Below are 27,478 nucleotides of genomic sequence, written 5' to 3'. Positions count from 1 at the left end.
AGTCAGGTTGTTGTCTTATTGGCACATTCCCCATTTCCAGTCTCTAATTTCATTACGAAGTATCTGAGAAACAAACCTAACCATGTTAACATTGTATTAAACTGAAATAACCTAAATCACTGAGATTATCCATGAAATAAAATTAAGGTCAGGTCAACCTAACCTGATAGACAAGTAGACCTTGCAAGGTACTCATATACAATAAAATGTATCCAATTACATGTAATAAAATGTAACAGTATATTTTACACTCATTCCCTGAACCAGCTCTTTTAGCTTTCATAAATTTAAAGCTCTATTAAAAATAGCTTACATCATCACCCCAAGACTGTAATACATATTTCTTGCATATATACAACCAACTTTCATGACTTTCATGTAAGGCGAGACAAAATAAATTGATACTTTGAAGTACATGTATTGTTTAATATGTTCGACTACTACATGTACTAGTATAAAATGCCAGTTTCAGAATGAACAGTAATTTAGAAGATTGTCACCATACATGTAGATTCCTTCAGACTATTTGAACTACAAATGTATACAGCAAGCTGTCATTTGACTCTAAGTGCAACCAACAACCGTGCCAGGGCTGTAAAACTTGTCTAGGTTGGTGAAACTTCCATAATCATGCATATATGACACTAACCAATTGTGACGGACCGTGACAGACCCTCACGAAAGGTCAAAAAGGTTTAACACTCCCAGCTGGTGGTACATGAAGCCAACAGTAGCAACGCCAGCACAGAAATTCTTATTATATCCAAATTCTTATTTTAAATGTATAATTATCCAAGGTGAATTCAGATATATATGATCATGATGATGCACTTGTAGTATTGACAATGATCATGATGATTGTAAGATAATCACTGAAACTATGAATTTTCATTATTCCAATTTCCTACTTTTTTTCCTATGAATTTCAAGTTTGCTATTTGTTCAATTCACAATTTCCTTTTTGTCCAATCAGAACATCCCATCAACATCATGGCATAATGCTGTTAGCTTTATTAACGTTATTTCCAATTGCAATAAGTAACTCAAAACTATGAATGAATCCACCGTTTCGCAATTTACAGCTACAGAGGTGAGGTACCGTATGAGAGTAATTTAGTGACACTATATATTTCCTATGTATATATGATATATATGCCCCTTCATAATCTTGCTGGGAATCATGCTCAAACCAATGTGATATCTTATCTACAAAAAAAATTTACATTAAGAATTAAGTATTTATAACTTGTATTACATGCGACTTCTATAACATGTATAAAATTAAATAAGTCAATAGCATTAATACTATTTTATATACTACTGTCCATTCAGAAATTAATGTGAGGTTTTTATTATTGCGAAAAATGCGACTGAGTTGTAAACGCAATAACTTAAACGCACATTTTGTGATATTTTATATGAATTAAACAGGATTTTTCACAAAATCGTAAAAATTAAAATCGCATTTAAGTCTAAAATGAAAAATTCGCAATAATTTCTGAATTTACAGTAACTACATGTATTTGATTTGTGATATTTGTAGTAATAATAATTCAACAAATTTTTTTAATAATACTTTTTTATTTCAAAATAGAATTTGTAGAATATTACTACATACATGACAAAGCAATGGTATGCATAGATTATAACATGTTATATTTAAGTTCTACAAAATTTAGAGCAAAACAAATCATTGATAACAATCCAGGGGAGAGTCCAGCCATTTTGAAAACCAGGACAAAGGGGGGTTCCAATTACATGTCCCAATTCAAATGCATTGATCCTCAAAAAGAGAAAGGGTTCCAACCCCTGGAACCCCCCTCTGGATCCGCGCCTGCAATTTAATGAAACATGCCTGGAAAATTATCTTAAATTTCTTATCACAAAAGTGTAAAAAAATGTCGTTAAGGACGCAATGCTGTCACATCATTTGGAATCAGGGCACAATATCAATATACTCTTTTTTTTGCCCCCGGCAATTTAGAGGTTATTGCATATGCAAACCCAAGCCTTGAAGGTATTCATAACAAATATGTGATAAATTATAATTATTGTACATCACCCACCAGTGGCTATATAAATAGGTGCATCATCATTGTAACATACATGTGAAGATTGGTTGGTTATGAGTTATAAAAAATCCAGTGACAGATATTTCATGCAAAGTTTAGGACGTGACAGTTATCAATACATTATTAAACATACAATAAATATGAATATGTAGGGTTACTCTAGTCCAAATAATTATGACGTTTGGCAAGGCTATTTAAATTTTTTTCTGGGACGCCTTCCTACAACGTCCTAGGAAGGCGTCTCAGAAAAAAAAAATAGCCTTGCCAGACGTCATAATTATTTGAACTAGGGTTACTCCATCAGGGGGTTAGGTCTGGTAATAGGCCCCCCTCCCCCCCAACCAAACCATTGTGAATACACACAATGGTTTAGGCAATAAACAGGTGTGTATCCGGCCCTTTTTAAAAGGGAGGATTTAAACCATAGTTTATATGTACCTTTTTCAAATCATGCATTGATCTTCCAAAAAGGGGGGGGTCCAATCACAGGAATAATTTTTTTTACAAGCCCAAATTCTTACTTTGCCTTTGAACAAGTTAATGTACAAGAATGTGGTGTATTAGAAAGTCAATTCATACCTGTATGCACAAATGTAACAAATGTAAACATCTTTCCTTCAAACTCTTGGCCGGATCAATGATTATTCTCATGTCTGATAGGCATGTTTTAAAATATTATTCATTTCTACTCACCAATTGTAATTTCCAGCTCAGCTTATATTGTGCTGTAGTGTCCATCTACCATCATGGCATGTCAACGAATTTGTGTAAAATAAATTTGCCATTTGAAGATGCCGACATGCGACAAGTAAAGAGGGTACGGTAACGTTAAATCGTTTACGGGCTTATTTTCCGTTTTTAATCAAACTTGTCAGATTTGATTAATTATCGTCAGAAAATGTCCCAAATGGATAGTAATTCAAATTAAACCAGCTTTATTATGCTGTATTCATGTAATATATATAACCTGGTCTTCAAATGTACTTCAGGTACACTGGCCTTTTTCTGCTATAATATTCAAACTTTATCTTTTAACAAAGTCTTCTGGTGTGTAATATTTTTTTTATAAAAGGCTCTCGAATTATAGACTAAGTGAAAAATAAAGATGGAAAGTCAAACGCATGAGTCTGGCAAAAATGAACGGACAATGGCATGACAGTAAACGGAAAACGAGAAAAGACATAGATTCTAGTTATATATATATATTTTTCCCTGCCTCACTCAAATGCAATTTATATAGCCAACATTAAAAGTTAAATGAATGCATTCATTTACAATATTAAAAAATGTTACATCTTAAATTTAATTAAACATAATTATTAAGATCACGCGTTTTCAAGTGTTCACGCACAGGCACTTGTCTCAGAAAAAAAAATTCCTATATACCTTATTATAATAAGGTATATAGGAAATTTATTTTCTGAGACAAGTGCCTGTGTGTTCACGGCCGACATCCGTAATTATTTAATACGGGTGTAAAAATGATCTATTGCGTCAACATGACAAATTTTTCACCACCCACGACAGTCTGTAATTGCAAAAACATGTATTGTAATAACTTGTAAACCTTTAATATAAAGGTTCAGATGCTTACATTCAATAAATAAATGTTATTTCGGCAATCTGTTGATTTTTTTTTAGTCATTTCGCGGCGGTTTGTTCAGCAGTATGACTTTGAGCTATTTTTTAAAATATATACAAAACATGTTAAAAAGGATGTAGTAAGAATTCAAACTGAATATTTTTTTTATTTAATTAACATGATTAAAGGGACGTGGTAGACTTTCAGTTAACATAAACCGTCTTCTTTCTAACTTTTATTTTATTTTTAAAAGGGGAGCAACCCCTGATAAACAATGGGAAAGTTTCACTCGTTTTGTGTCCAAATGATTAAAATCTGAACACGACTGGACACGGTCTGACAACATCTTGACGTAACTTTGTATCCATGGTCTGTTTTGGTCTGACACGGTCTTAACGGGTCTAAACAACCCGCTAGACGATTCAGTCTTTTCCGTCTTGATACGCCTTAACGAACTGATTTACCTGATGAGGCTATCGATCTGAACGGCGACTAAACGATCTGAAATATCTGGACGAATTTCTCTAGCGGTAAATCCAGTCAATCAAGATGTGATCAGACCAAAATGGCCGTTTCAGACTGAAATCGGGCTTCTAGTGTCTACTCATAACATGAGTGACAATTAATTGTCTTATCTTCTACTCATATCACGGATAACACATTGTCTTATCTTCTACTCATATCACGGGTAACACATTGTCTTATCTTCTACTCTTTACACAGGTGACACTTACTTGTCTTATCTTCTATTCATAAGACGAATGACACTTAAATAATTGTCTTATCTTGTACTCAATTCACGGTTGACACTTGCACACATGCAGATTTCCTAGTAACTTTAATATATATTTTCTGAGGTTAGTGTGTCAATAACTTACATGGGAAGACTCTGCTTATTATCATACAATACTGAAAAAATTTAATATGTATTGAGTAACTGATGACAAACAAAAATGCAATTTAAAGTTTTTTTTAGTAAGAAATTTATTTAAATTTTTTTTTAAGTATGAGTGTATACTCTGAAAATTTCTTTCCAGTAGTAGACAGTGTATTATTTATGTAGTACCTTCAGAATCCTTGTTTAAACTGTCAATTATGTAATTCATAAGCTATTTATAGAATTTCTCGCTGTCTGAATGTTTTATTAAGGAAGGATACTACTGATTTATGTAGTCATTGCTATACAGAAGAATAATTATTACCTAAATTAACAGCAATTATTTAATACAATTTATTAAATTTAAAATTCATGTTTTACTTACAGAAACTTATTACAGCTGCTAGTACTGGAGGTATAGAAGCCTTAAAATTATGTCTACAGAATGGTTCAGACATTGATTAACAAGATTAAATGTTCTATCTATGTTTTACTTACAGAAACTTACTACAGCTGCTGAGGATGGAGATATAGAAGCCTTAAAATTATGTCTACAGAATGGTGCAGACATAGATAATCAAGATGTAGGTAAAATAGTCACATTCAAAACTACCTTAATTTAATACTTCATAGAAAAATCATTTTAAGATACGTCGTCTTCTGGTTCATGTACAATAAAAGACACAAAACTACAAGTGACTTAAAAATAAAGTACAGTGAAACTGTGTAAAACTACAAGTTACTTTAAAATAGTGTACAGTAATTTACTGAGTAAAACAGTGTAAAACTACAAGTTACTTAAAAATAGTGTACAGTGAAACAGTGTCAAACAAGTTACTTAAAAATACTGCACAGTGAAACAGTGTAAAACTACAAGTTACTGGTTAAAAATAGTGTACAGTGAAACAGTGTAAAACTACAAGTTACTAGTTCAAAATAGTGTACAGTGAAACAGTGTAAAACTACAAGTTACTAGTTCAAAATAGTGTACAGTCAAACAGTGTAAAACTACAAGTTACTAGTTCAAAATAGTGTACAGTAAAACAGTGTAAAACTACAAGTTACTTGTTGAAAATAGTGTACAGTAAAACAGTGTAAAACTACAAGTTTCTTAAAAATAGTGTACAGTGAAACAGTGTAAAACTACAAGTTACTAGTTAAAAATAGTGTACAGTGAAACAGTGTAAAACTACAAGTTACTTAAAAATAGAGCACAGTAAAACAGTGTAATACTACAAGTTACTTAAAAATAGAGTACAGTAAAACAGTGTAAAACTACAAGTTACTTAAAAATAGTGTACAGTAAAACAGTGTAAAACTACAAGTTACTAGTTAAAAATAGTGTACAGTAAAACAGTGTAAAACTACAAGTTACTTGTTGAAAATAGTGTACAGTAAAACAGTGTAAAACTACAAGTTTCTTAAAAATAGTGTACAGTGAAACAGTGTAAAACTACAAGTTACTAGTTAAAAATAGTGTACAGTGAAACAGTGTAAAACTACAAGTTACTTAAAAATAGAGCACAGTAAAACAGTGTAATACTACAAGTTACTTAAAAATAGAGTACAGTAAAACAGTGTAAAACTACAAGTTACTTAAAAATAGTGTACAGTAAAACAGTGTAAAACTACAAGTTACTAGTTAAAAATAGTGTACAGTGAAACAGTGTAAAACTACAAGTTACTAGTTAAAAATAGTGTACAGTGAAACAGTGTAAAACTACAAGTTTCTTAAAAATAGTGCACAGTGAAACAGTGTAAAACTACAAGTTACTTGTTGAAAATAGTGTACAGTAAAACAGTGTAAAATTACAAGTTACTTGTTGAAAATAGTGTACAGTGAAACAGTGTAAAAATACAAGTTACTTAAAAATAGTGCACAGTGAAACAGTGTAAAACTACAAGTTACTTGTTGAAAATAGTGTACAGTGAAACAGTGTAAAACTACAAGTTTCTTAAAAATAGTGCACAGTGAAACAGTGTAAAACTACAAGTTACTTGTTGAAAATAGTGTACAGTGAAACAGTGTAAAACTACAAGTTACTTGTTGAAAATAGTGTACAGTGAAACAGTGTAAAACTACAAGTTTCTTAAAAATAGTGCACAGTGAAACAGTGTAAAACTACAAGTTACTTAAAAATAGTGTACAGTGAAACAGTGTAAAACTACAAGTTACTAGTTAAAAATAGTGTACAGTGAAACAGTGTAAAACTACAAGTTACTAGTTAAAAATAGTGTACAGTGAAACAGTGTAACACTACAAGTTACAACTTGAAAATAATGTACAGTGAAACAGTGTAACACTACAAGTTACAACTTAAAAATAGTCTACAGATAAACAGTGTAAAACTACAAGTTACTAGTTCAAAATAGTGTACAGTGAAACAGTGTATAACTACAAGTTACTAGTTAAAAATAGTGTACAGTAAAACAGTGTAAAACTACAAGTTACCAGTTGAAAATAGTGTACATAAAAACAGTGTAAAACTACAAGTTTCTTAAAAATAGTGTACAGTGAAACAGTGTAAAACTACATGTTACTTAAAAATAGAGAACAGCAAAACAGTGTAAAACTACAAGTTACTAGTTGAAAATAGTGTACAGTGAAACAGTGTGAAACTACAAGTTACTTAAAAATAGAGCACAGTAAAACAGTGTAATACTACAAGTTACTTAAAAATAGAGTACAGTAAAACAGTGTAAAACTACAAGTTACTTAAAAATAGTGTACAGTAAAACAGTGTAAAACTACAAGTTACTAGTTAAAAATAGTGTACAGTGAAACAGTGTAAAACTACAAGTTACTAGTTAAAAATAGTGTACAGTGAAACAGTGTAAAACTACAAGTTTCTTAAAAATAGTGCACAGTGAAACAGTGTAAAACTACAAGTTACTTGTTGAAAATAGTGTACAGTAAAACAGTGTAAAATTACAAGTTACTTGTTGAAAATAGTGTACAGTGAAACAGTGTAAAAATACAAGTTACTTAAAAATAGTGCACAGTGAAACAGTGTAAAACTACAAGTTACTTGTTGAAAATAGTGTACAGTGAAACAGTGTAAAACTACAAGTTTCTTAAAAATAGTGCACAGTGAAACAGTGTAAAACTACAAGTTACTTGTTGAAAATAGTGTACAGTGAAACAGTGTAAAACTACAAGTTACTTGTTGAAAATAGTGTACAGTGAAACAGTGTAAAACTACAAGTTTCTTAAAAATAGTGCACAGTGAAACAGTGTAAAACTACAAGTTACTTAAAAATAGTGTACAGTGAAACAGTGTAAAACTACAAGTTACTAGTTAAAAATAGTGTACAGTGAAACAGTGTAAAACTACAAGTTACTAGTTAAAAATAGTGTACAGTGAAACAGTGTAACACTACAAGTTACAACTTGAAAATAATGTACAGTGAAACAGTGTAACACTACAAGTTACAACTTAAAAATAGTCTACAGATAAACAGTGTAAAACTACAAGTTACTAGTTCAAAATAGTGTACAGTGAAACAGTGTATAACTACAAGTTACTAGTTAAAAATAGTGTACAGTAAAACAGTGTAAAACTTCAAGTTACCAGTTGAAAATAGTGTACATAAAAACAGTGTAAAACTACAAGTTTCTTAAAAATAGTGTACAGTGAAACAGTGTAAAACTACATGTTACTTAAAAATAGAGAACAGCAAAACAGTGTAAAACTACAAGTTACTAGTTGAAAATAGTGTACAGTGAAACAGTGTGAAACTACAAGTTATTAGTTAAAAATAGTGTACAGTAAAACAGTGTAAAACTACAAGTTACTTAAAAATAGTGTACAGTGAAACAGTGTAAAACTACAAGTTACTAGTTGAAAATAGTGTACAGTGAAACAGTGTAAAACTACAAGTTACTTAAAATAGAGAACAGTAAAACAGTGTTAAACTACAAGTTACTAGTTCAAAATAGTGTACAGTAAAACAGTGTAAAACTACAAGTTACTAGTTAAAAATAGTGTACAGTGAAACAGTGGAAATTTACAAGTTACTTAAAAATAGTGTACAGTGAAACAGTGTTAAACTACAAGTTACTTAAAAATAGTGTACAGTAAAACAGTGTAAAACTACAAGTTACTCAGAAATAGTGTACAGTAAAACAGTGTAAAACTACAAGTTACTTAAAAATAGTGTACAGTAAAACAGTGTAAAACTACCAGTTACTTAGAAATAGTGTACAGTAAAACAGTGTAAAACTACAAGTTACTTAAAAATAGTGTACAGTGAAACAGTGTAAAACTACAAGTTACTTAGAAATAGTGTACAATAAAACAGTGTAAAACTACAAGTTACTTAAAAATAGTGTACAGTAAAACAGTGTAAAACTACAAGTTACTTAGAAATAGTGTACAGTAAAACAGTGTAAAACTACAAGTTACTTAAAAATAGTGTACAGTGAAACAGTGTAAAACATCAAGTTACTAGCTGAAAATAGTGTACAGTGAAACAGTGTAAAACTACAAGTTACTTAAAAATAGTGTACAGTAAAACAGTGTAAAACTACAAGTTACTTAGAAATAGTGTACAGTAAAACAGTGTAAAACTACAAGTTACTTGAAAATAGTGTACAGTGAAAAGGTGTAAATCAACAAGTTACTAGTTAAAAATAGAGAACAGTAAAACAGTGTAAAACTACAAGTTTATTAAAAATAAAGCACAGTGAAAGAGTGTAAAACTACAAGTTACTTAAAAATAAAGTACAGTGAAACAGTGTAAAACTACAAGTTACTTAAAAAAAAGTACAGTAAAACAGTGTAAAACTACAAGTTACTTAAAAATAGAGAACAGTAAAACATTGTAACACTACAAGTTACTAAAAAATAGAGAACAGTAAAACATTGTAACACTACAAGTTACTTAAAAATAGTGTACAGTGAAACAGTGTAAAACTACATGTTACTTAAAAATAGTGTACAGTAAAACAGTGTAAAACTACAAGTTACTTAAAAATAGTGTACAGTGAAACAGTGTAAAACTACAAGTTACTTAAAAATAGTGTACAGTAAAACAGTGTAAAACTACAAGTTACTAGTTAAAAAATAGCGTACAGTAAAACAGTGTAAAACTACAAGTGACTTAAAAATAAAGCACAGTAAAACAGTGTAAAACTTCAAGTTACTTAAGAATAAAGTACAGTGAAACAGTGTAAAACTACAAGTTACTTAAAAAAAAAGTACAGTAAAACAGTGTAAAACTACAAGTTACTTAAAAATAGTGTACAGTGAAACAGTGTAAAACTACAAGTTACTAGTTCAAAATAGTGTACAGTGAAACAGTGTAAAACTACAAGTTACTAGTTCAAAATAGTGTACAGTCAAACAGTGTAAAACTACAAGTTACTAGTTCAAAATAGTGTACAGTAAAACAGTGTAAAACTACAAGTTACTTGTTGAAAATAGTGTACAGTAAAACAGTGTAAAACTACAAGTTTCTTAAAAAAAGTGTACAGTGAAACAGTGTAAAACTACAAGTTACTAGTTAAAAATAGTGTACAGTGAAACAGTGTAAAACTACAAGTTACTTAAAAATAGAGCACAGTAAAACAGTGTAAAACTACAAGTTACTTAAAAATAGAGTACAGTAAAACAGTGTAAAACTACAAGTTACTTAAAAATAGTGTACAGTAAAACAGTGTAAAACTACAAGTTACTAGTTAAAAATAGTGTACAGTGAAACAGTGTAAAACTACAAGTTACTAGTTAAAAATAATGTACAGTGAAACAGTGTAAAACTACAAGTTTCTTAAAAATAGTGCACAGTGAAACAGTGTAAAACTACAAGTTACCTGTTGAAAATAGTGTACAGTAAAACAGTGTAAAACTACAAGTTACTTGTTGAAAATAGTGTACAGTGAAACAGTGTAAAAATACAAGTTACTTAAAAATAGTGCACAGTGAAACAGTGTAAAACTACAAGTTACTTGTTGAAAATAGTGTACAGTGAAACAGTGTAAAACTACAAGTTTCTTAAAAATAGTGCACAGTGAAACAGTGAAAAACTACAAGTTACTTGTTGAAAATAGTGTACAGTAAAACAGTGTAAAACTACAAGTTACTTGTTGAAAATAGTGTACAGTGAAACAGTGTAAAAATACAAGTTACTTAAAAATAGTGCACAGTGAAACAGTGTAAAACTACAAGTTACTTGTTGAAAATAGTGTACAGTGAAACAGTGTAAAACTACAAGTTTCTTAAAAATAGTGCACAGTGAAACAGTGTAAAACTACAAGTTACTTGTTGAAAATAGTGTACAGTGAAACAGTGTAAAACTACAAGTTACTTGTTGAAAATAGTGTACAGTGAAACAGTGTAAAACTACAAGTTTCTTAAAAATAGTGCACAGTGAAACAGTGTAAAACTACAAGTTACTTAAAAATAGTGTACAGTGAAACAGTGTAAAACTACAAGTTACTAGTTAAAAATAGTGTACAGTGAAACAGTGTAAAACTACAAGTTACTAGTTAAAAATAGTGTACAGTGAAACAGTGTAACACTACAAGTTACTACTTGAAAATAATGTACAGTGAAACAGTGTAACACTACAAGTTACAACTTAAAAATAGTCTACAGATAAACAGTGTAAAACTACAAGTTACTAGTTCAAAATAGTGTACAGTGAAACAGTGTAAAACTACAAGTTACTAGTTAAAAATAGTGTACAGTAAAACAGTGTAAAACTACAAGTTACCAGTTGAAAATAGTGTACATAAAAACAGTGTAAAACTACAAGTTTCTTAAAAATAGTGTACAGTGAAAGAGTGTAAAACTACATGTTACTTAAAAATAGAGAACAGCAAAACAGTGTAAAACTACAAGTTACTAGTTGAAAATAGTGTACAGTGAAACAGTGTGAAACTACAAGTTATTAGTTAAAAATAGTGTACAGTAAAACAGTGTAAAACTACAAGTTACTTAAAAATAGTGTACAGTGAAACAGTGTAAAACTACAAGTTACTAGTTGAAAATAGTGTACAGTGAAACAGTGTAAAACTACAAGTTACTTAAAATAGAGAACAGTAAAACAGTGTTAAACTACAAGTTACTAGTTCAAAATAGTGTACAGTAAAACAGTGTAAAACTACAAGTTACTAGTTAAAAATAGTGTACAGTGAAACAGTGGAAATTTACAAGTTACTTAAAAATAGTGTACAGTGAAACAGTGTTAAACTACAAGTTACTTAAAAATAGTGTACAGTAAAACAGTGTAAAACTACAAGTTACTCAGAAATAGTGTACAGTAAAACACTGTAAAACTACAAGTTACTTAAAAATAGTGTACAGTAAAACAGTGTAAAACTACCAGTTACTTAGAAATAGTGTACAGTAAAACAGTGTAAAACTACAAGTTACTTAAAAATAGTGTACAGTGAAACAGTGTAAAACTACAAGTTACTTAGAAATAGTGTACAATAAAACAGTGTAAAACTACAAGTTACTTAAAAATAGTGTACAGTAAAACAGTGTAAAACTACAAGTTACTTAGAAATAGTGTACAGTAAAACAGTGTAAAATTACAAGTTACTTAAAAATAGTGTACAGTGAAACAGTGTAAAACTTCAAGTTACTAGCTGAAAATAGTGTACAGTGAAACAGTGTAAAACTACAAGTTACTTAAAAATAGTGTACAGTAAAACAGTGTAAAACTACAAGTTACTTAGAAATAGTGTACAGTAAAACAGTGTAAAACTACAAGTTACTTGAAAATAGTGTACAGTGAAAAGGTGTAAATCAACAAGTTACTAGTTAAAAATAGAGAACAGTAAAACAGTGTAAAACTACAAGTTTCTTAAAAATAAAGCACAGTGAAAGAGTGTAAAACTACAAGTTACTTAAAAATAAAGTACAGTGAAACAGTGTAAAACTACAAGTTACTTAAAAATAGTGTACAGTAAAACAGTGTAAAACTACAAGTTACTTAAAAATAGAGAACAGTAAAACATTGTAACACTACAAGTTACTAAAAAATAGAGAACAGTAAAACATTGTAACACTACAAGTTACTTAAAAATAGTGTACAGTGAAACAGTGTAAAACTACATGTTACTTAAAAATAGTGTACAGTAAAACAGTGTAAAACTACAAGTTACTTAAAAATAGTGTACAGTGAAACAGTGTAAAACTACAAGTTACTTAAAAATAGTGTACAGTAAAACAGTGTAAAACTACAAGTTACTAGTTAAAAAATAGCGTACAGTAAAACAGTGTAAAACTACAAGTGACTTAAAAATAAAGCACAGTAAAACAGTGTAAAACTTCAAGTTACTTAAGAATAAAGTACAGTGAAACAGTGTAAAACTACAAGTTACTTAAAAAAAAAGTACAGTAAAACAGTGTAAAACTACAAGTTACTTAAAAATAGTTTACAGTGAAACAGTGTAAAACTACAAGTTACTTAGAAATAGTGTACAGTAAAACAGTGTAAAACTACAAGTTACTAGTTAAAAATAGAGAACAGTAAAACATTGTAACACTACAAGTTACTTAAAAATAGAGCACAGTAAAACAGTGTTAAACTACAAGTTACTTAAAAATAGTGTACAGTAAATTAGTGTAAAACTACAAGTGACTAAAAATAGTGTACAGTTAAACAGTGTAAAACTACAAGTTACTTAAAAATAGAGCACAGTAAAACAGTGTTAAACTACCAGTTACTTAAAAATAAAGCACATTAAAACAGTGTAAAACTAAAAGTTACTAAAAATAGTGTGAAGTGAAACAGTGTAAAACTACAAGTTACTTAAAAATAGATCACAGTAAAACAGTGTAAAACTACCAGTTACTTAAAAATAGATCACAGTAAAACAGTGTAAAACTACAAGTTACTAGTTGAAAATAGTGTACAGTGAAACAGTGTAAAACTAAAAGTTACTAGTTAAAAATAGTGTACAGTGAAACAGTGTAAAACTACAAGTTACTTAAAAATACTGTACAGTGAAACAGTGTTAAACTACAAGTTACTTAAAAATAAAGCACAGTGAAACAGTGTAAAACTACAAGTTACTTAAAAATGGAGCACAGTAAAACAGTGTAAAACTACAAGTTACTTAAAAATAGTGCACAGTGAAACAGTGTAAAACTACAAGTTACTTAAAAAAACTGTACAGTGAAACAGTGTTAAACTACAAGTTACTTAAAAATAGAGCACAGTAAAACAGTGTAAAACTACAAGTTACTTAAAAATAGAGCACAATAAAACAGTGTAAAACTACAAGTTACTTAAAAATAGCGCACAGTGAAACAGTGTAAAACTACAAGTTACTTAAAAATACTGTGCAGTGAAACAGTGTAAAACTACAAGTTACTTAAAAATAGAGCACAGTAAAACAGTGTAAAACTACAAGTTACTTGTACACCAACAGTATCAAACACACAACTACAAGATACTTCAGAACATAACAGATTGTACACCAGCTGTATAGAACACACGACTACAAGTTACTTAAGAACATAACAGATTGTACACCAGCAGTATAGAACACACAACTACAAATTACTTCAGAACATAACAGATTTAACACCAGCAGTATATAACACACAACTACAAATTACTGTAGAACATAACAGATTTAACACCTGCCGTATATAACACACAACTACAAATTACTTCAGAACATAACAGATTGTACACCAGCAGTATAGAACACACAACTGCAAATTACTGCAGAACATAACAGATTCTACACCAGCAGTATAGAACACACAACTACAAATTACTTCAGAACATAACAGATTTTACAGTAGCAGTATAGAACACACAACTACAAATTACTTCAGATAACAGATTGTACACTAGCAGTATATAACACACAACTACAAATTACTTCAGAACATAACAGATTGTACACTAGCAGTATAGAACACACAACTACAAATTACTTCAGAACATAACAGATGGTACACTAGCAGTATAGAACACACAACTGCAAGTTACTTCAGAACATAACAGATTTTACACCAGCAGTATAGAACACACAACTACAAATTACTTCAGAACCTAACAGATTGTACACCAGCAGTATAGAACACACAACTGAAAGTTACTTCAGAACATAACAGATTGTACACTAGCAGTATAGAACACACAACTGCAAGTTACTTCAGAACCTAACAGATTTTACACCAGCAGTATAGAACACACAACTACAAATTACTTCAGAACATAACAGATTGTACACTAGGAGTATAGAACACACAACTGAAAGTTACTTCAGAACCTAACAGATTTGACATCAGCAGTAAAGAACACACAACTACAAATTACTTCAGAACATAACAGATTTTACACCAGCAGTATAGAACACACAACTACAAATTACTTCAGAACATAACAGATTTTACACCAGCAGTATACAAAACACAACTACAAATTACTTTAGAACATAACAGATTGTACACTAGCAGTATAGAACACACAACTGCAAGATACTTCAGAACATAACAGATTGTACACCAGCAGTATAGAACATGTAGAACACACAACTACAAGTTACTTCAGAACATAACAGATTGTACACCAACAGTATAAAACACACAACTACAAGATACTTCAGAACATAACAGTTTGTACACCAGCAGTATAGAACACACAACTACAAGTTACTTCAGAACATAACAGATTGTACACCAGCAGTATAGAACACACAACTACAAATTACTTCAGAACATAACAGATTTAACACCAGCAGTATATAACACACAACTTCAAATTACTTCAGAACATAACAGATTTAACACCTGCAGTATATAACACACAACTACAAATTACTTCAGAACATAACAGATTGTACACCAGCAGTATAGAACACACAACTGCAAATTACTTCAGAACATAACAGATTTTACACCAGCAGTATACAACACACAACTACAAATTACTTCAGAACATAACAGATTGTACACTAGCAGTATTGAACACACAACTGCAAGATATTTCACAACATAACAGATTGTATACCAGCAGTATAGAACACACAACTACAAGTTACTTCAGAACATAACAGATTGTACACAAACAGTATAAAACACACAACTACAAGATACTTCAGAACATAACAGATTGTACACCAGCAGTATAGAACACACAACTACAAATTACTTCAGAACATAACAGATTGTACACCAGCAGTATAGAACACACAACTACAAATTACTTCAGAACATAACAGATTGTACACCAGCAGTATAGAACACACAACTACAAATTACTTCAGAACATAACAGATTGTACACCAGCAGTATAGAACACACAACTACAAATTACTTCAGAACATAACAGATTGTACACCAGCAGTATAGAACACACAACTACAAATTACTTCAGAACATAACAGATTTAACACCAGCAGTATATAACACACAACTTCAAATTACTTCAGAACATAACAGATTGTACACCAGCAGTATAGAACATGTAGAACACACAACTACAAGTTACTTCAGAACATAACAGATTGTACACCGACAGTATAAAACACACAACTACAAGATACTTCAGAACATAACAGTTTGTACACCAGCAGTATAGAACACACAACTACAAGTTACTTCAGAACATAACAGATTGTACACCAGCAGTATAGAACACACAACTACAAATTACTTCAGAACATAACAGATTTAACACCTGCAGTATATAACACACAACTATAAATTACTTCAGAACATAACAGATTGTACACCAGCAGTATAGAACACACAACTGCAAATTACTTCAGAACATAACAGATTTTACACCAGCAGTATACAACACACAACTACAAATTACTTCAGAACATAACAGATTGTACACTAGCAGTATAGAACACACAACTGCAAGATACTTCACAACATAACAGATTGTACACCAGCAGTATAGAACACACAACTACAAGTTACTTCAGAACATAACAGATTGTACACCAACAGTATAAAACACACAACTACAAGATACTTCAGAACATAACAGATTGTACACCAGCAGTATAGAACACACAACTACAAATTACTTCAGAACATAACAGATTGTACACCAGCAGTATAGAACACACAACTACAAATTACTTCAGAACATAACAGATTGTACACCAGCAGTATAGAACACACAACTACAAATTACTTCAGAACATAACAGATTTAACACCAGCAGTATATAACACACAACTTCAAATTACTTCAGAACATAACAGATTTAACACCTGCAGTATATAACACACAACTACAAATTACTTCAGAACATAACAGATTGTACACCTGCAGTATAGAACACACAACTACAAATTACTTCAGAACATAACAGATTGTACACCAGCAGTATAGAACACACAACTGCAAATTACTTCAGAACATAACAGATTTTACACAAGCAGTATACAACACACAACTACAAATTACTTCAGAACATAACAGATTGTACACTAGCAGTATAGAACACACAACTGCAAGATACTTCAGAACATAACAGATTGTACACCAGCAGTATAGAACACACAACTACAAGTTACTTCAGAACATAACAGATTGTACACCAACAGTATAAAACACACAACTACAAGATACTTCAGAACATAACAGATTGTACACCAGCAGTATAGAACACACAACTACAAATTACTTCAGAACATAACAGATTGTACACCAGCAGTATAGAACACACAACTACAAATTACTTCAGAACTTAACAGATTGTACACTAGCAGTATAGGACACATAACTGCAAGATACTTCGGAACATAACAGATTTTACACCAGCAGTATAAAACACACAACTACAAATTACTTCAGAACATAACAGATTTTACACCAGCAGTATATAACACACAACTACAAATTACTTCAGAACATAACAGATTGTACACTAGCAGTATAGAACACACAACTGCAAATTACTGCAGAACATAAGAGATTTTACACCAGCAGTATACAACACACAACTACAAATTACTTCAGAACATAACAGATTGTACACTAGCAGTATAGAACACACAACTGCAAGATACTTCAGAACATAACAGATTGTACACCAGCAGTATAGAACACACAACTACAAATTACTTCAGAGCATAACAGATTGTACACCAACAGTATAAAACACACAACTACAAGTTTCTTCAGAACATAACAGATTGTACACTAGCAGTATAGAACACACAACTACAAGTTACTTAAGAACATAACAGATGGTACACCAGCAGTATAGAACACACAACTGCAAGTTACTTCAGAACCTAACAGATTTTACACCAGCAGCATAGAACACACAACTACAAATTACTTCAGAACCTAACAGATTGTACACCAGCAGTATAGAACACACAACTGGAAGTTACTTCAGAACATAACAGATTGTACACTAGCAGTATAGAACACACAACTGCAAGTTACTTCAGAACCTAACAGATTTTACACCAGCAGTATAGAACACGCAACTACAAATTACTTAAGAACATAACAGATTGTACACTAGCAGTATAGAACACACAACTGAAAGTTACTTCAGAACCTAACAGATTTGCCACCAGCAGTATAGAACACACAACTACAAATTACTTCAGAACATAACAGATTGTACACTAGCAGTATAGAACACACAACTACAAGTTACTTAAGAACATAACAGATGGTACACCAGCAGTATAGAACACACAACTGCAAGTTACTTCAGAACCTAACAGATTTTACACCAGCAGCATAGAACACACAACTACAAATTACTTCAGAACCTAACAGATTGTACACCAGCAGTATAGAACACACAACTGGAAGTTACTTCAGAACATAACAGATTGTACACTAGCAGTATAGAACACACAACTGCAAGTTACTTCAGAACCTAACAGATTTTACACCAGCAGTATAGAACACACAACTACAAATTACTTCAGAACATAACAGATTGTACACTAGCAGTATAGAACACACAACTACAAGTTACTTAAGAACATAACAGATGGAACACCAGCAGTATAGAACACACAACTGCAAGTTACTTCAGAACCTAACAGATTTTACACCAGCAGTATAGAACACACAACTACAAATTACTTCAGAACTTAACAGATTGTACACCAGCAGTATAGAACACACAACTGGAAGTTACTTCAGAACATAACAGATTGTACACTAGCAGTATAGAACACACAACTGCAAGTTACTTCAGAACCTAACAGATTTTACACCAGCAGTATAGAACACGCAACTACAAATTACTTAAGAACATAACAGATTGTACACTAGCAGTATAGAACACACAACTGAAAGTTACTTCAGAACCTAACAGATTTGCCACCAGCAGTATAGATCACACAACTACAAATTACTTCAGAACATAACTGATTTTACACCAGCAGTATAGAACACACAACTACAAATTACTTCAGAACATAACTGATTTTACACCAGCAGTATAGAACACACAACTACAAATTACTTCAGAACATAACAGATTTGACACCAGCAGTATAGAACACACAACTACAAATTACTTCAGAACATAACAGATTGTACACTAGCAGTATAGAACACACAACTGCAAGATACTTAAGAACATAACAGATTGTACACCAGCAGTATAGAACACACAACTACAAATTACTTCAGAACATAACAGATTTAACACCAGCAGTATATAACACACAACTACAAATTACTTCAGAACATAACAGATTTAACACCTGCAGTATATAACACACAACTACAAATTACTTCAGAACATAACAGATTTAACACCTGCAGTATATAACACACAACTACAAGTTACTTCAGAACATAACAGATTTAACACCTGCAGTATATAACACACAACTACAAATTACTTCAGAACATACAGATTGTACACTAGCAGTATATAACACACAACTACAAATTTCTTCAGAACATAACAGATTTTAGACCAGCAGTTTAGAACACACAATTGCAAATTACTTCAGAACATAACAGATTGTACACTAGCAGTATAGAACACACAACTACAAATTACTTCAGAACATAACAGATTGTACACTAGCAGTATAGAACACACAACTGCAAGTTACTTCAGAACCTAAAAGATTTTACACCAGCAGTATAGAACACACAACTACAAATTACTTCAGAACATAACAGATTGTACACTAGCAGTATATAACACACAACTACAAATTTCTTCAGAACATAACAGATTTTAGACCAGCAGTTTAGAACACACAATTGCAAATTACTTCAGAACATAACAGATTGTACACTAGCAGTATAGAACACACAACTACAAATTACTTCAGAACATAACAGATTGTACACTAGCAGTATAGAACACACAACTGCAAGTTACTTCAGAACCTACAAGATTTTACACCAGCAGTATAGAACACACAACTACAAATTACTTCAGAACATAACAGATTGTACACTAGCAGTATAGAACACACAACTGAAAGTTACTTCAGAACCTAACAGATTTTACACCAGCAGTATAGAACACACAACTACAAGTTACTTCAGTACATAACAAATTGGACACCAGCAGGATAAAACACACAACTGAAAGTTACTTTAGAACAGAACAGATTGTACATCAATAGTATAAAACACACAACTACAAGTTTCTTCAGAACATAACATTGGACATAAGCAGTATAAAACACACAAGAAGTTACTTCATAACATACCAAATTTTACATAAGCAGTATAAACATACCGCTTCAAGTTACTCCAGAACATAACAGATTGTACATGAGCAGTATAAAACACACAACTGCAAGTTACTTCAGAACATAACAGATTGTACATGTGTAGTATAAAACACATAACTACATGTTACTTCAGAACATAATATAAAAATATCTCTGTACGGAAACTGATATTTATATCAATATACTGAATTTGATATTAAATCAAAATCTGTTTTTAATTTAACAGTTTTAGTGAGAGAGAAAAAATGCATTAAGGTATTTTTTTTAATAATTGTTTTTGTTTGTTTTGAATTATAGTTGATAAAGTTCTTACTTTGAATATTTACAAGAACATTTTTTACTCCAAGGTTTTACAGCGGAAGTAAAACAAATATCACACATGTATGTTATTGCTTCATTTTGACCACATTCCTTCATCTATTCAAAATTATGTTGTTAATTAGACAGGTTTAATGGACAACAAATATTTGTAAGAATTATATAAAGTGGGGTCTCATTTTGTTCGTCTCCTCGTGCTAAATCAGAAAATGTAACTTTTTTTCATATTTCTTTGAAAAAGTTACTTTTTAAAAAATTGATCATTATCCTGAATCATGTTAATAAGATAGATTTAATAATTATATCAACAAATACTTGTTAAAACCATATAAAGTGAGATGTTATTTTACTCAAAGAGTTGTCATGAATCCATTGATGTAAATATGTTATTCATTTCTTAAAAAAAACAAAAAAAAATCAACATGACAGTTCTGATGGAAGTTTTGACATCTCACAAAAAGACTTGTTGTTTATTCGTTGTTTATGTACAATCTTAATACAAGTGTGACTGGTCATTTTATTCAGTTTTGACCACTGATTCATGTGATATATATTTTGTTTATATTTATTACACAACATTGTCCAGTTTATCAGACAAGTTTTGATGTCAGTTGTATTATTCCAGGAGTATGGACAGACAGCATTAATGTTTGCTGCCCGGGAAGGACACCTGAAGATCTGTCGTCTTCTCATTGATAAAAGATGTAAGATGGACATCACAGATGTATGTTATCTACTTAGTCTGATCACATTACTATTAATCTACACTAAATCATGTTGTTAATTAGACAGGTTTAATGAACAAATATTTGTAAGAATCATATAAAGTGGGGTCTCATTTTGCTTGTTTTGTTCTACTGAATCCATTGATATAATTATTTTACACATTTCTTGAAAAAAATATTTTTTTAAGATATCAGGTTTTATGGAAATTTTAACATTTCACAACAAAACATGTTTATTTGTTGTTTATATACAATATAAATACAAGTGTGACTGGTCATTCATTCAGTTTTGACCACTGATTCATGTGATATATATTTTGTTTATATTTATTACACAACATTGTCCAGTTTATCAGACAAGTTTTGATGTCAGTTGTATTATTCCAGGAGTATGGAGAGACAGCATTAATGAGGGCTGCCATGTATGGACACCTGGAGATCTGTAGACTCCTCATTGATACAGGATGTAAGATCGACACCACATCAGTATGTTATCTACTTAGTCTGATACACATTACTATTAATCTACACTAAATCATGTTGTTAATTAGACAGGTTTAATTTATTATTTGTAAGAATCATATAAAGTTGGGTCTCATTTTACTCATATTATTGTTCTGAATCAGAAAATATAACTTTTTACAAGTTTATTGAAAAAAAAATATTTTATTAAAATGAACAATTATACTGAATCTACACTAATTCCTGTTGTTAATTAGACAGTTTTAATGAACAAATATTTGTAAGAATCATATAAAGTGGGGTCTCATTTTGCTTGTTTTGTTCTACTGAATCCATTGATATAATTATTTTACACATTTCTTGAAAAAAATATTTTTTTAAGACATCAGGTTTAATGGAAGTTTTGACATTTCACAACAAAACATGTTTATTGTTTGTTTATATAGAATATAAATACAAGTGTGACTGGTCATTGTATTCAGTTTTGACCATTGATTCATGTTATATATATTTTGTTTATATTTATTACACAACATTGTCCAGTTTATCAGACAAGTTTTGATGTCAATTGTAGGATATGTTGTATATTATTGATATTGACAACAAAGTATTGTACATTATAGTTACATGTTATTTGGTTATATTATAGATCAATGGATACACAGCTTTACATTATGCTGCTATGTATGGATATCTACAGATCACAAGATGTCTGGTAGAACAAGGAGGTGCCAGTTCCTTGGTTACAACACATGAGGTAATATTTTATAGTATTTGCCCTGTGTTCAACTATTAAGTAATGAATCACTAAAATGATGTATAACATATGGTTGGTCAAATGGATTTTTTAAAGGCTATAGTCAAAAGTCAAATGATTATTTAAATTTGACTTAAAATATGAAAATGTTTTATAGACTTGTATGGCTAAATTTTACTATAAAACACATGAACATAATATTTTTACCAAAATCTCCCAACATCTAATGCTTTTAATTAGACCACTTGCACATTTTGGGTGATTAGTTGTACCAGAAATGTTTATTTTTATTCAAAAATGTGCATGGATAAACAATAAGATTGGACTAAAACCAGTGTAAATAAACTGTCAAACAACAATATGTTGTCTTGACAATTATAACAAAATTATTAATTGGTATCAAAATATTCTAAGCAATGCGTTCATGGTGTTTTTAATGTTTAAATAGATGCAAACAAAGACTTGAGGTGGGAATTGACAGATAATTTTTTGAATCAAGAAATTAACTAGACAATATTTATGATTCAAAAGAGGGGAAATAAAAATTGGCTATTTATTTCATATTATTGGCAGTTTCAAAAAATTTAGTTCAATTATTTGAAATAGATACTCATATGACAACTGGAAATTTCTTCAAATTCCTGTTTTCATATTTGTTAATTTCCTTATTTATACAATATCAATGTAAACACTAAAAACCATGAACTACTGTAAAATAACAATATACAGATATAGGAGGGAGTGGATAGGGTATACAGACATAGGAGGGTGTGGATAGGGTATACAGATATAGGAGAGTGTGGATAGGGTATACAGGTATAGGAGGGTGTGGATAGGGTATACAGATATAGGAGGGTGTGGATAGGGTATACAGACATAGGAGGGTGTGGATGGAGTATACAGATATAGGACAGTGTGGATGGAGTATACAGAAATAGGAGGGTGTGAATAGGGTATACATATATAGGAGAGTGTGGATAGGGTATACAGACATAGGAGGGTATGGATGGGGTATACAGACATAGGAGGGTGTGGATGGACTATACAGATATAGGAGGGTGTGGATATGGTATACAGACATAGGAGATGGTGGATAGTGTATACAGATATAGGAGGGTGTGTATAGGGTATACAGATATAGGAGAGGGTGGATAGGGTATACAGATATAGGAGGATGTGGATGGGGTATACAGACATAGGAGAGTGTGAATAGGGTATACAGACATAGGAGGGTGGGAATTGGTTATACAGATATAGGAGGATTTGGATAGGGTTAACAGATATAGGAGGGTGTGGATAGGGTATACAGATATAGGAGAGGGTGGATAGGGTTTACAGATATAGGAGGATGTGGATAGGGTATACAGACATAAGAGGGTGTGGATAGGGTATACAGATATAGGAGAGGGTGGATAGGGTATACAGATATAGGAGGATGTGGATGGGGTATACAGACATAGGAGAGTGTGAATAGGGTATACAGACATAGGAGGGTGTGAATTGGTTATACAGATATAGGAGGATGTGGATAGGGTTTACAGATATAGGAGGGTGTGGATAGGGTATACAGATATAGGAGAGGGTGGATAGGGTTTACAGATATAGGAGGATGTGGATAGGGTTTACAGATATAGGAGGGTGTGGATAGGGTATACAGATATAGGAGAGGGTGGATAGGGTTTACAGATATAGGAGGATGTGGATAGGGTATACAGATATAGGAGGGTGTGGATAGGGTATACAGATATAGGAGAGGGTTGATAGGGTATACAGATATAGGAGGATGTGGATGGGGTATACAGACATAGGAGAGTGTGAAAAGGGTATACAGACATAGGAGGTTGTGAATTGGTTATACAGATATAGGAGGATGTGGATAGGGTTTACAGACATAGGAGGGTGTGGATAGGGTATACAGACATAGGAGTGTGTGGATAGTGTATACAGATATGGGAGAGTGTGGATGGGGTATACAGACATAGGAGGGTGGGGATAGGGTATACAGACATAGGAGGGTGTGGATAGGGTATACAGACATAGGAGAGTGTGAATTTGGTATACAGACATAGGAGGGTGTGGATAGGGTATACAGACTTAGGAGGGTGTGGATAGGGTATACAGACATAGGAGGGTGTGGATAGGGTATACAGATATAGGAGAGGGTGGATAGGGTTTACAGATATAGGAGGATGTGGATAGGGTATACAGACATAGGAGAGTGTGAATTTGGTATACAGACATAGGAGGGTGTGGATAGGGTATACAGACATAGGAGGGTGTGGATAGGGTATACAGACATAGGAGGGTGTGGATAGGGTATACAGACATATGAGGGTGAGGATAGGGTATACAGACATAGGAGGGTGTGGATAGGGTATACAGATATAGGAGGGTGTGGATAGGGTATACAGACATAGGAGGGTGTGGATAGGGTATACAGACATAGGAGGGTGTGGATAGGGATACAGACATAGGAGGGTGTGGATAGGGTATACAGACATACGAGGGTGTGGATAGGGTATACAGATATAGAAGGGTGTTGATGGAGTATGTCGGAAAATACGCGAAGTACTAACATTACGTTATGGTAACGTTGTTACCATAACGCTATACTGTGTGACGTTATTATATATGCATTAGCTATCACAACGATTAAACGTATAGAAAACACAACGCATGATTTACTTAGATTATTCAACATTTAATGGTGCCGTAACCTTTGGATATATATGGATTCAAAGCTGAAGTCAGTTCGTGCTGGACACAAAGGAGCCGTCACGAAGCTACTGGTGAAATTCGACGAGTTAAAGTCAAAAACAGACACAGAAGTTGACGAAGTGAAAGCCCTTGATGATGCTGTCACGCAGAAACAGAAAACATTGATTGACCTGAATAACAGACTTTTGGAACAGACATCGGAGGAAAATCTGGAGCAGGAAATCACCGACTCAGATGAGTATATGTACGAACTTGATTGCAAAATTAGACAAATTCGGAAATTCATTAAGTCCTTTGAAACAAATATAATTTCGCATGATACTGTTGGTCCTTCAGGAGCAGACTTAACCCTAACGCATATAATTTCACACCCGAAGCAAGAGTTAATATGAACACATGTGCTATAGATTCTATGAACCAGCAGTATTCAATTCACGCCCCTGCAGTGCATACCCGTCCGTCAGAGAATGTCATGTTTCAAGTCCCGTCAGAACCGAGATCTTCAAAATATAATTACCATAGGCTTCCAAAGTTAGACTTACCCTATTTTAATGGAGATATTATCAAGTGGCAGACATTTTGGGATTGTTTCGAGTCATCGATACACGACAACGACACATTAACGCCAATCCAAAAGTTTAATTATCTGAAAGCCCAGCTGGAGGGAAGCGCCGCGCAAACAGTAGAGGGATTCGCTTTCACAAATGGTAACTACGAAACCGCAGTCAACCTTCTCAGAGATCGGTTCGGACAGCCTAGCAAACTGATACATGCTTACATGAAAGCACTCATGAATTTACCCGCACCGACAAATGATGCTTTTAGTTTGAGGTCTTACGGAGACAGATTAGAATCATACGTACGAGGATTAAAGTCACTTGGTCAAACACCAGAGATGTATGGTTCGCTTTTGGTACCTGTAGTTTTGGACAAGTTACCGATTGACATTAGAAAGAATATTGCAAGAGAACACGGAAGAGATAATTTGATATTAGATAATTTACGCAAATCTATAACTAAAGAGATCGACATACTCGAAGCTGGAGAAGGAGTCACAGATTCAGACAGATTGTACGCCACTATATTTTTCATGGGTACGCAATCACATTCATACAAGAGCAAATTCACAGACACACATCAGAAGACAAATACACGTACATGTATTTTCTGTTCAGGTGAGCACTATCCGACGGAGTGCTCTGAAGTAACAGACGCAAACGCTAGAAATCAAATCGTAAAACAGAAACAGTTATGCTTTAACTGTTTAGGGTCACACCGAGTGGCCGCATGCAAGTCTACTAAACGATGTAAAAAGTGTAACGGAATGCATCATACTGGCATATGTAGAGGCAAAGAGGTAATTCCAGGTACGACACCGGAGCATACAACACAACAGTCATCAGTAAACAAAGTTGAAACACCAAACGAGACTAGAGTAATGTATTCATCACAACAGAATCACAACATTCTCCTGAAAACAGCAATTGCACCAGTTGTATATAACGACCAAGAAGTAGAATGTAACATCTTATTTGACGAGGGAGCACAGTGTTCTTTTATAACTCAGAAACTAGCTGATCAATTAGAAATAAAACCCACAGAAAAAGTAAGCATTCAACTGTCTGCGTTCGGAGATTTATCTCAGAAAGTTCGTAACTTAGACACTGCAACACTACAACTACAGACCGACACAGGAGAAAAGGTGCATATTAATACACTCATTGTTCCAGAAATTGCCGTCCCAATTAATAACAATATTTCCCCGACTACAAGGAGCTTGCCACACTTAAGAGAACTTAAACTTGCACATTCTATGCAAAGTACAGAACGTTTCGTAATTGACTTTCTCATAGGCGCCGACCACTATTGGGACATTCTCGAGGACAAAGTAATTAGAGGAAACGGACCCACCGCTGTTCAGTCAAAGATCGGATATCTATTATCAGGACCGATCAATAGAAACATCAACCAGCCATCAACAGTTCTTGTAAACGTCATCGCACACAAGAACACAACTATTGATAACGAGAAAGGCAATTCCACAGAAGGGTTGTCTCAGAAACATAACCATCAAGATGATGTACCTTCAGGTATGATCGTTACCAAAAGAAGACCCTTTGAGGAAAACATCCAAGGAAGTGACTATCTACCAAGACCGCCCGAACGAACACACCCTCAACTGGTGGAGTCAAGAAGCCACATAAATACAGGACAGAAACTTATAATGAAAGAAATTTACAGCTGAGCCTGAAATTACCGTGTGTGCTAGAAGGAACATCCATGAATGGACTAAAAGA

The 27,478-nt window shown here is 32.4% G+C and overlaps 2 protein-coding genes across 2 annotated transcripts; both read left to right on the top strand.

Moving 5' to 3' along the window:
* The first annotated feature begins 4,660 nt into the window (after positions 1–4,660).
* On the top strand, positions 4,661–25,573 carry LOC134700547 (ankyrin repeat domain-containing protein 50-like). The gene is made up of 6 exons (XM_063561928.1): positions 4,661–4,702; positions 5,032–5,115; positions 21,145–21,243; positions 21,632–21,730; positions 22,356–22,463; positions 25,205–25,573. The coding sequence occupies exons 1-6, from the start codon at positions 4,661–4,663 to the stop codon at positions 25,571–25,573; spliced, it is 801 nt and encodes a 266-aa protein (XP_063417998.1).
* On the top strand, positions 25,570–27,426 carry LOC134700546 (uncharacterized). Its single transcript, XM_063561927.1, has one exon. The coding sequence runs from the start codon at positions 25,570–25,572 to the stop codon at positions 27,424–27,426; it is 1,857 nt and encodes a 618-aa protein (XP_063417997.1).
* The last annotated feature ends 52 nt before the right edge of the window (positions 27,427–27,478 follow it).

Source organism: Mytilus trossulus, unplaced genomic scaffold (assembly GCF_036588685.1).
Source record: "Mytilus trossulus isolate FHL-02 unplaced genomic scaffold, PNRI_Mtr1.1.1.hap1 h1tg000158l__unscaffolded, whole genome shotgun sequence".
Classification (NCBI taxonomy): domain Eukaryota; kingdom Metazoa; phylum Mollusca; class Bivalvia; order Mytilida; family Mytilidae; genus Mytilus; species Mytilus trossulus.
Note: the sequence above shows the minus strand (reverse complement) of the source record. Positions and strands in the feature narration are given on the sequence as shown.

Coding starts and splice junctions, on each gene's coding strand:
- LOC134700547 (XM_063561928.1), top strand. CDS start 4,661: ATGAGTGTATACTCTGAAAATTTCTTTCCAGTAGTAGACAGT. Junction 21,244..21,631: donor GTAAGATGGACATCACAGAT/GTATGTTATCTA, acceptor GTATTATTCCAG/GAGTATGGAGAGACAGCATT. Junction 22,464..25,204: donor CCTTGGTTACAACACATGAG/GTAATATTTTAT, acceptor ATGGATTCAAAG/CTGAAGTCAGTTCGTGCTGG.
- LOC134700546 (XM_063561927.1), top strand. CDS start 25,570: ATGAACACATGTGCTATAGATTCTATGAACCAGCAGTATTCAATTCAC.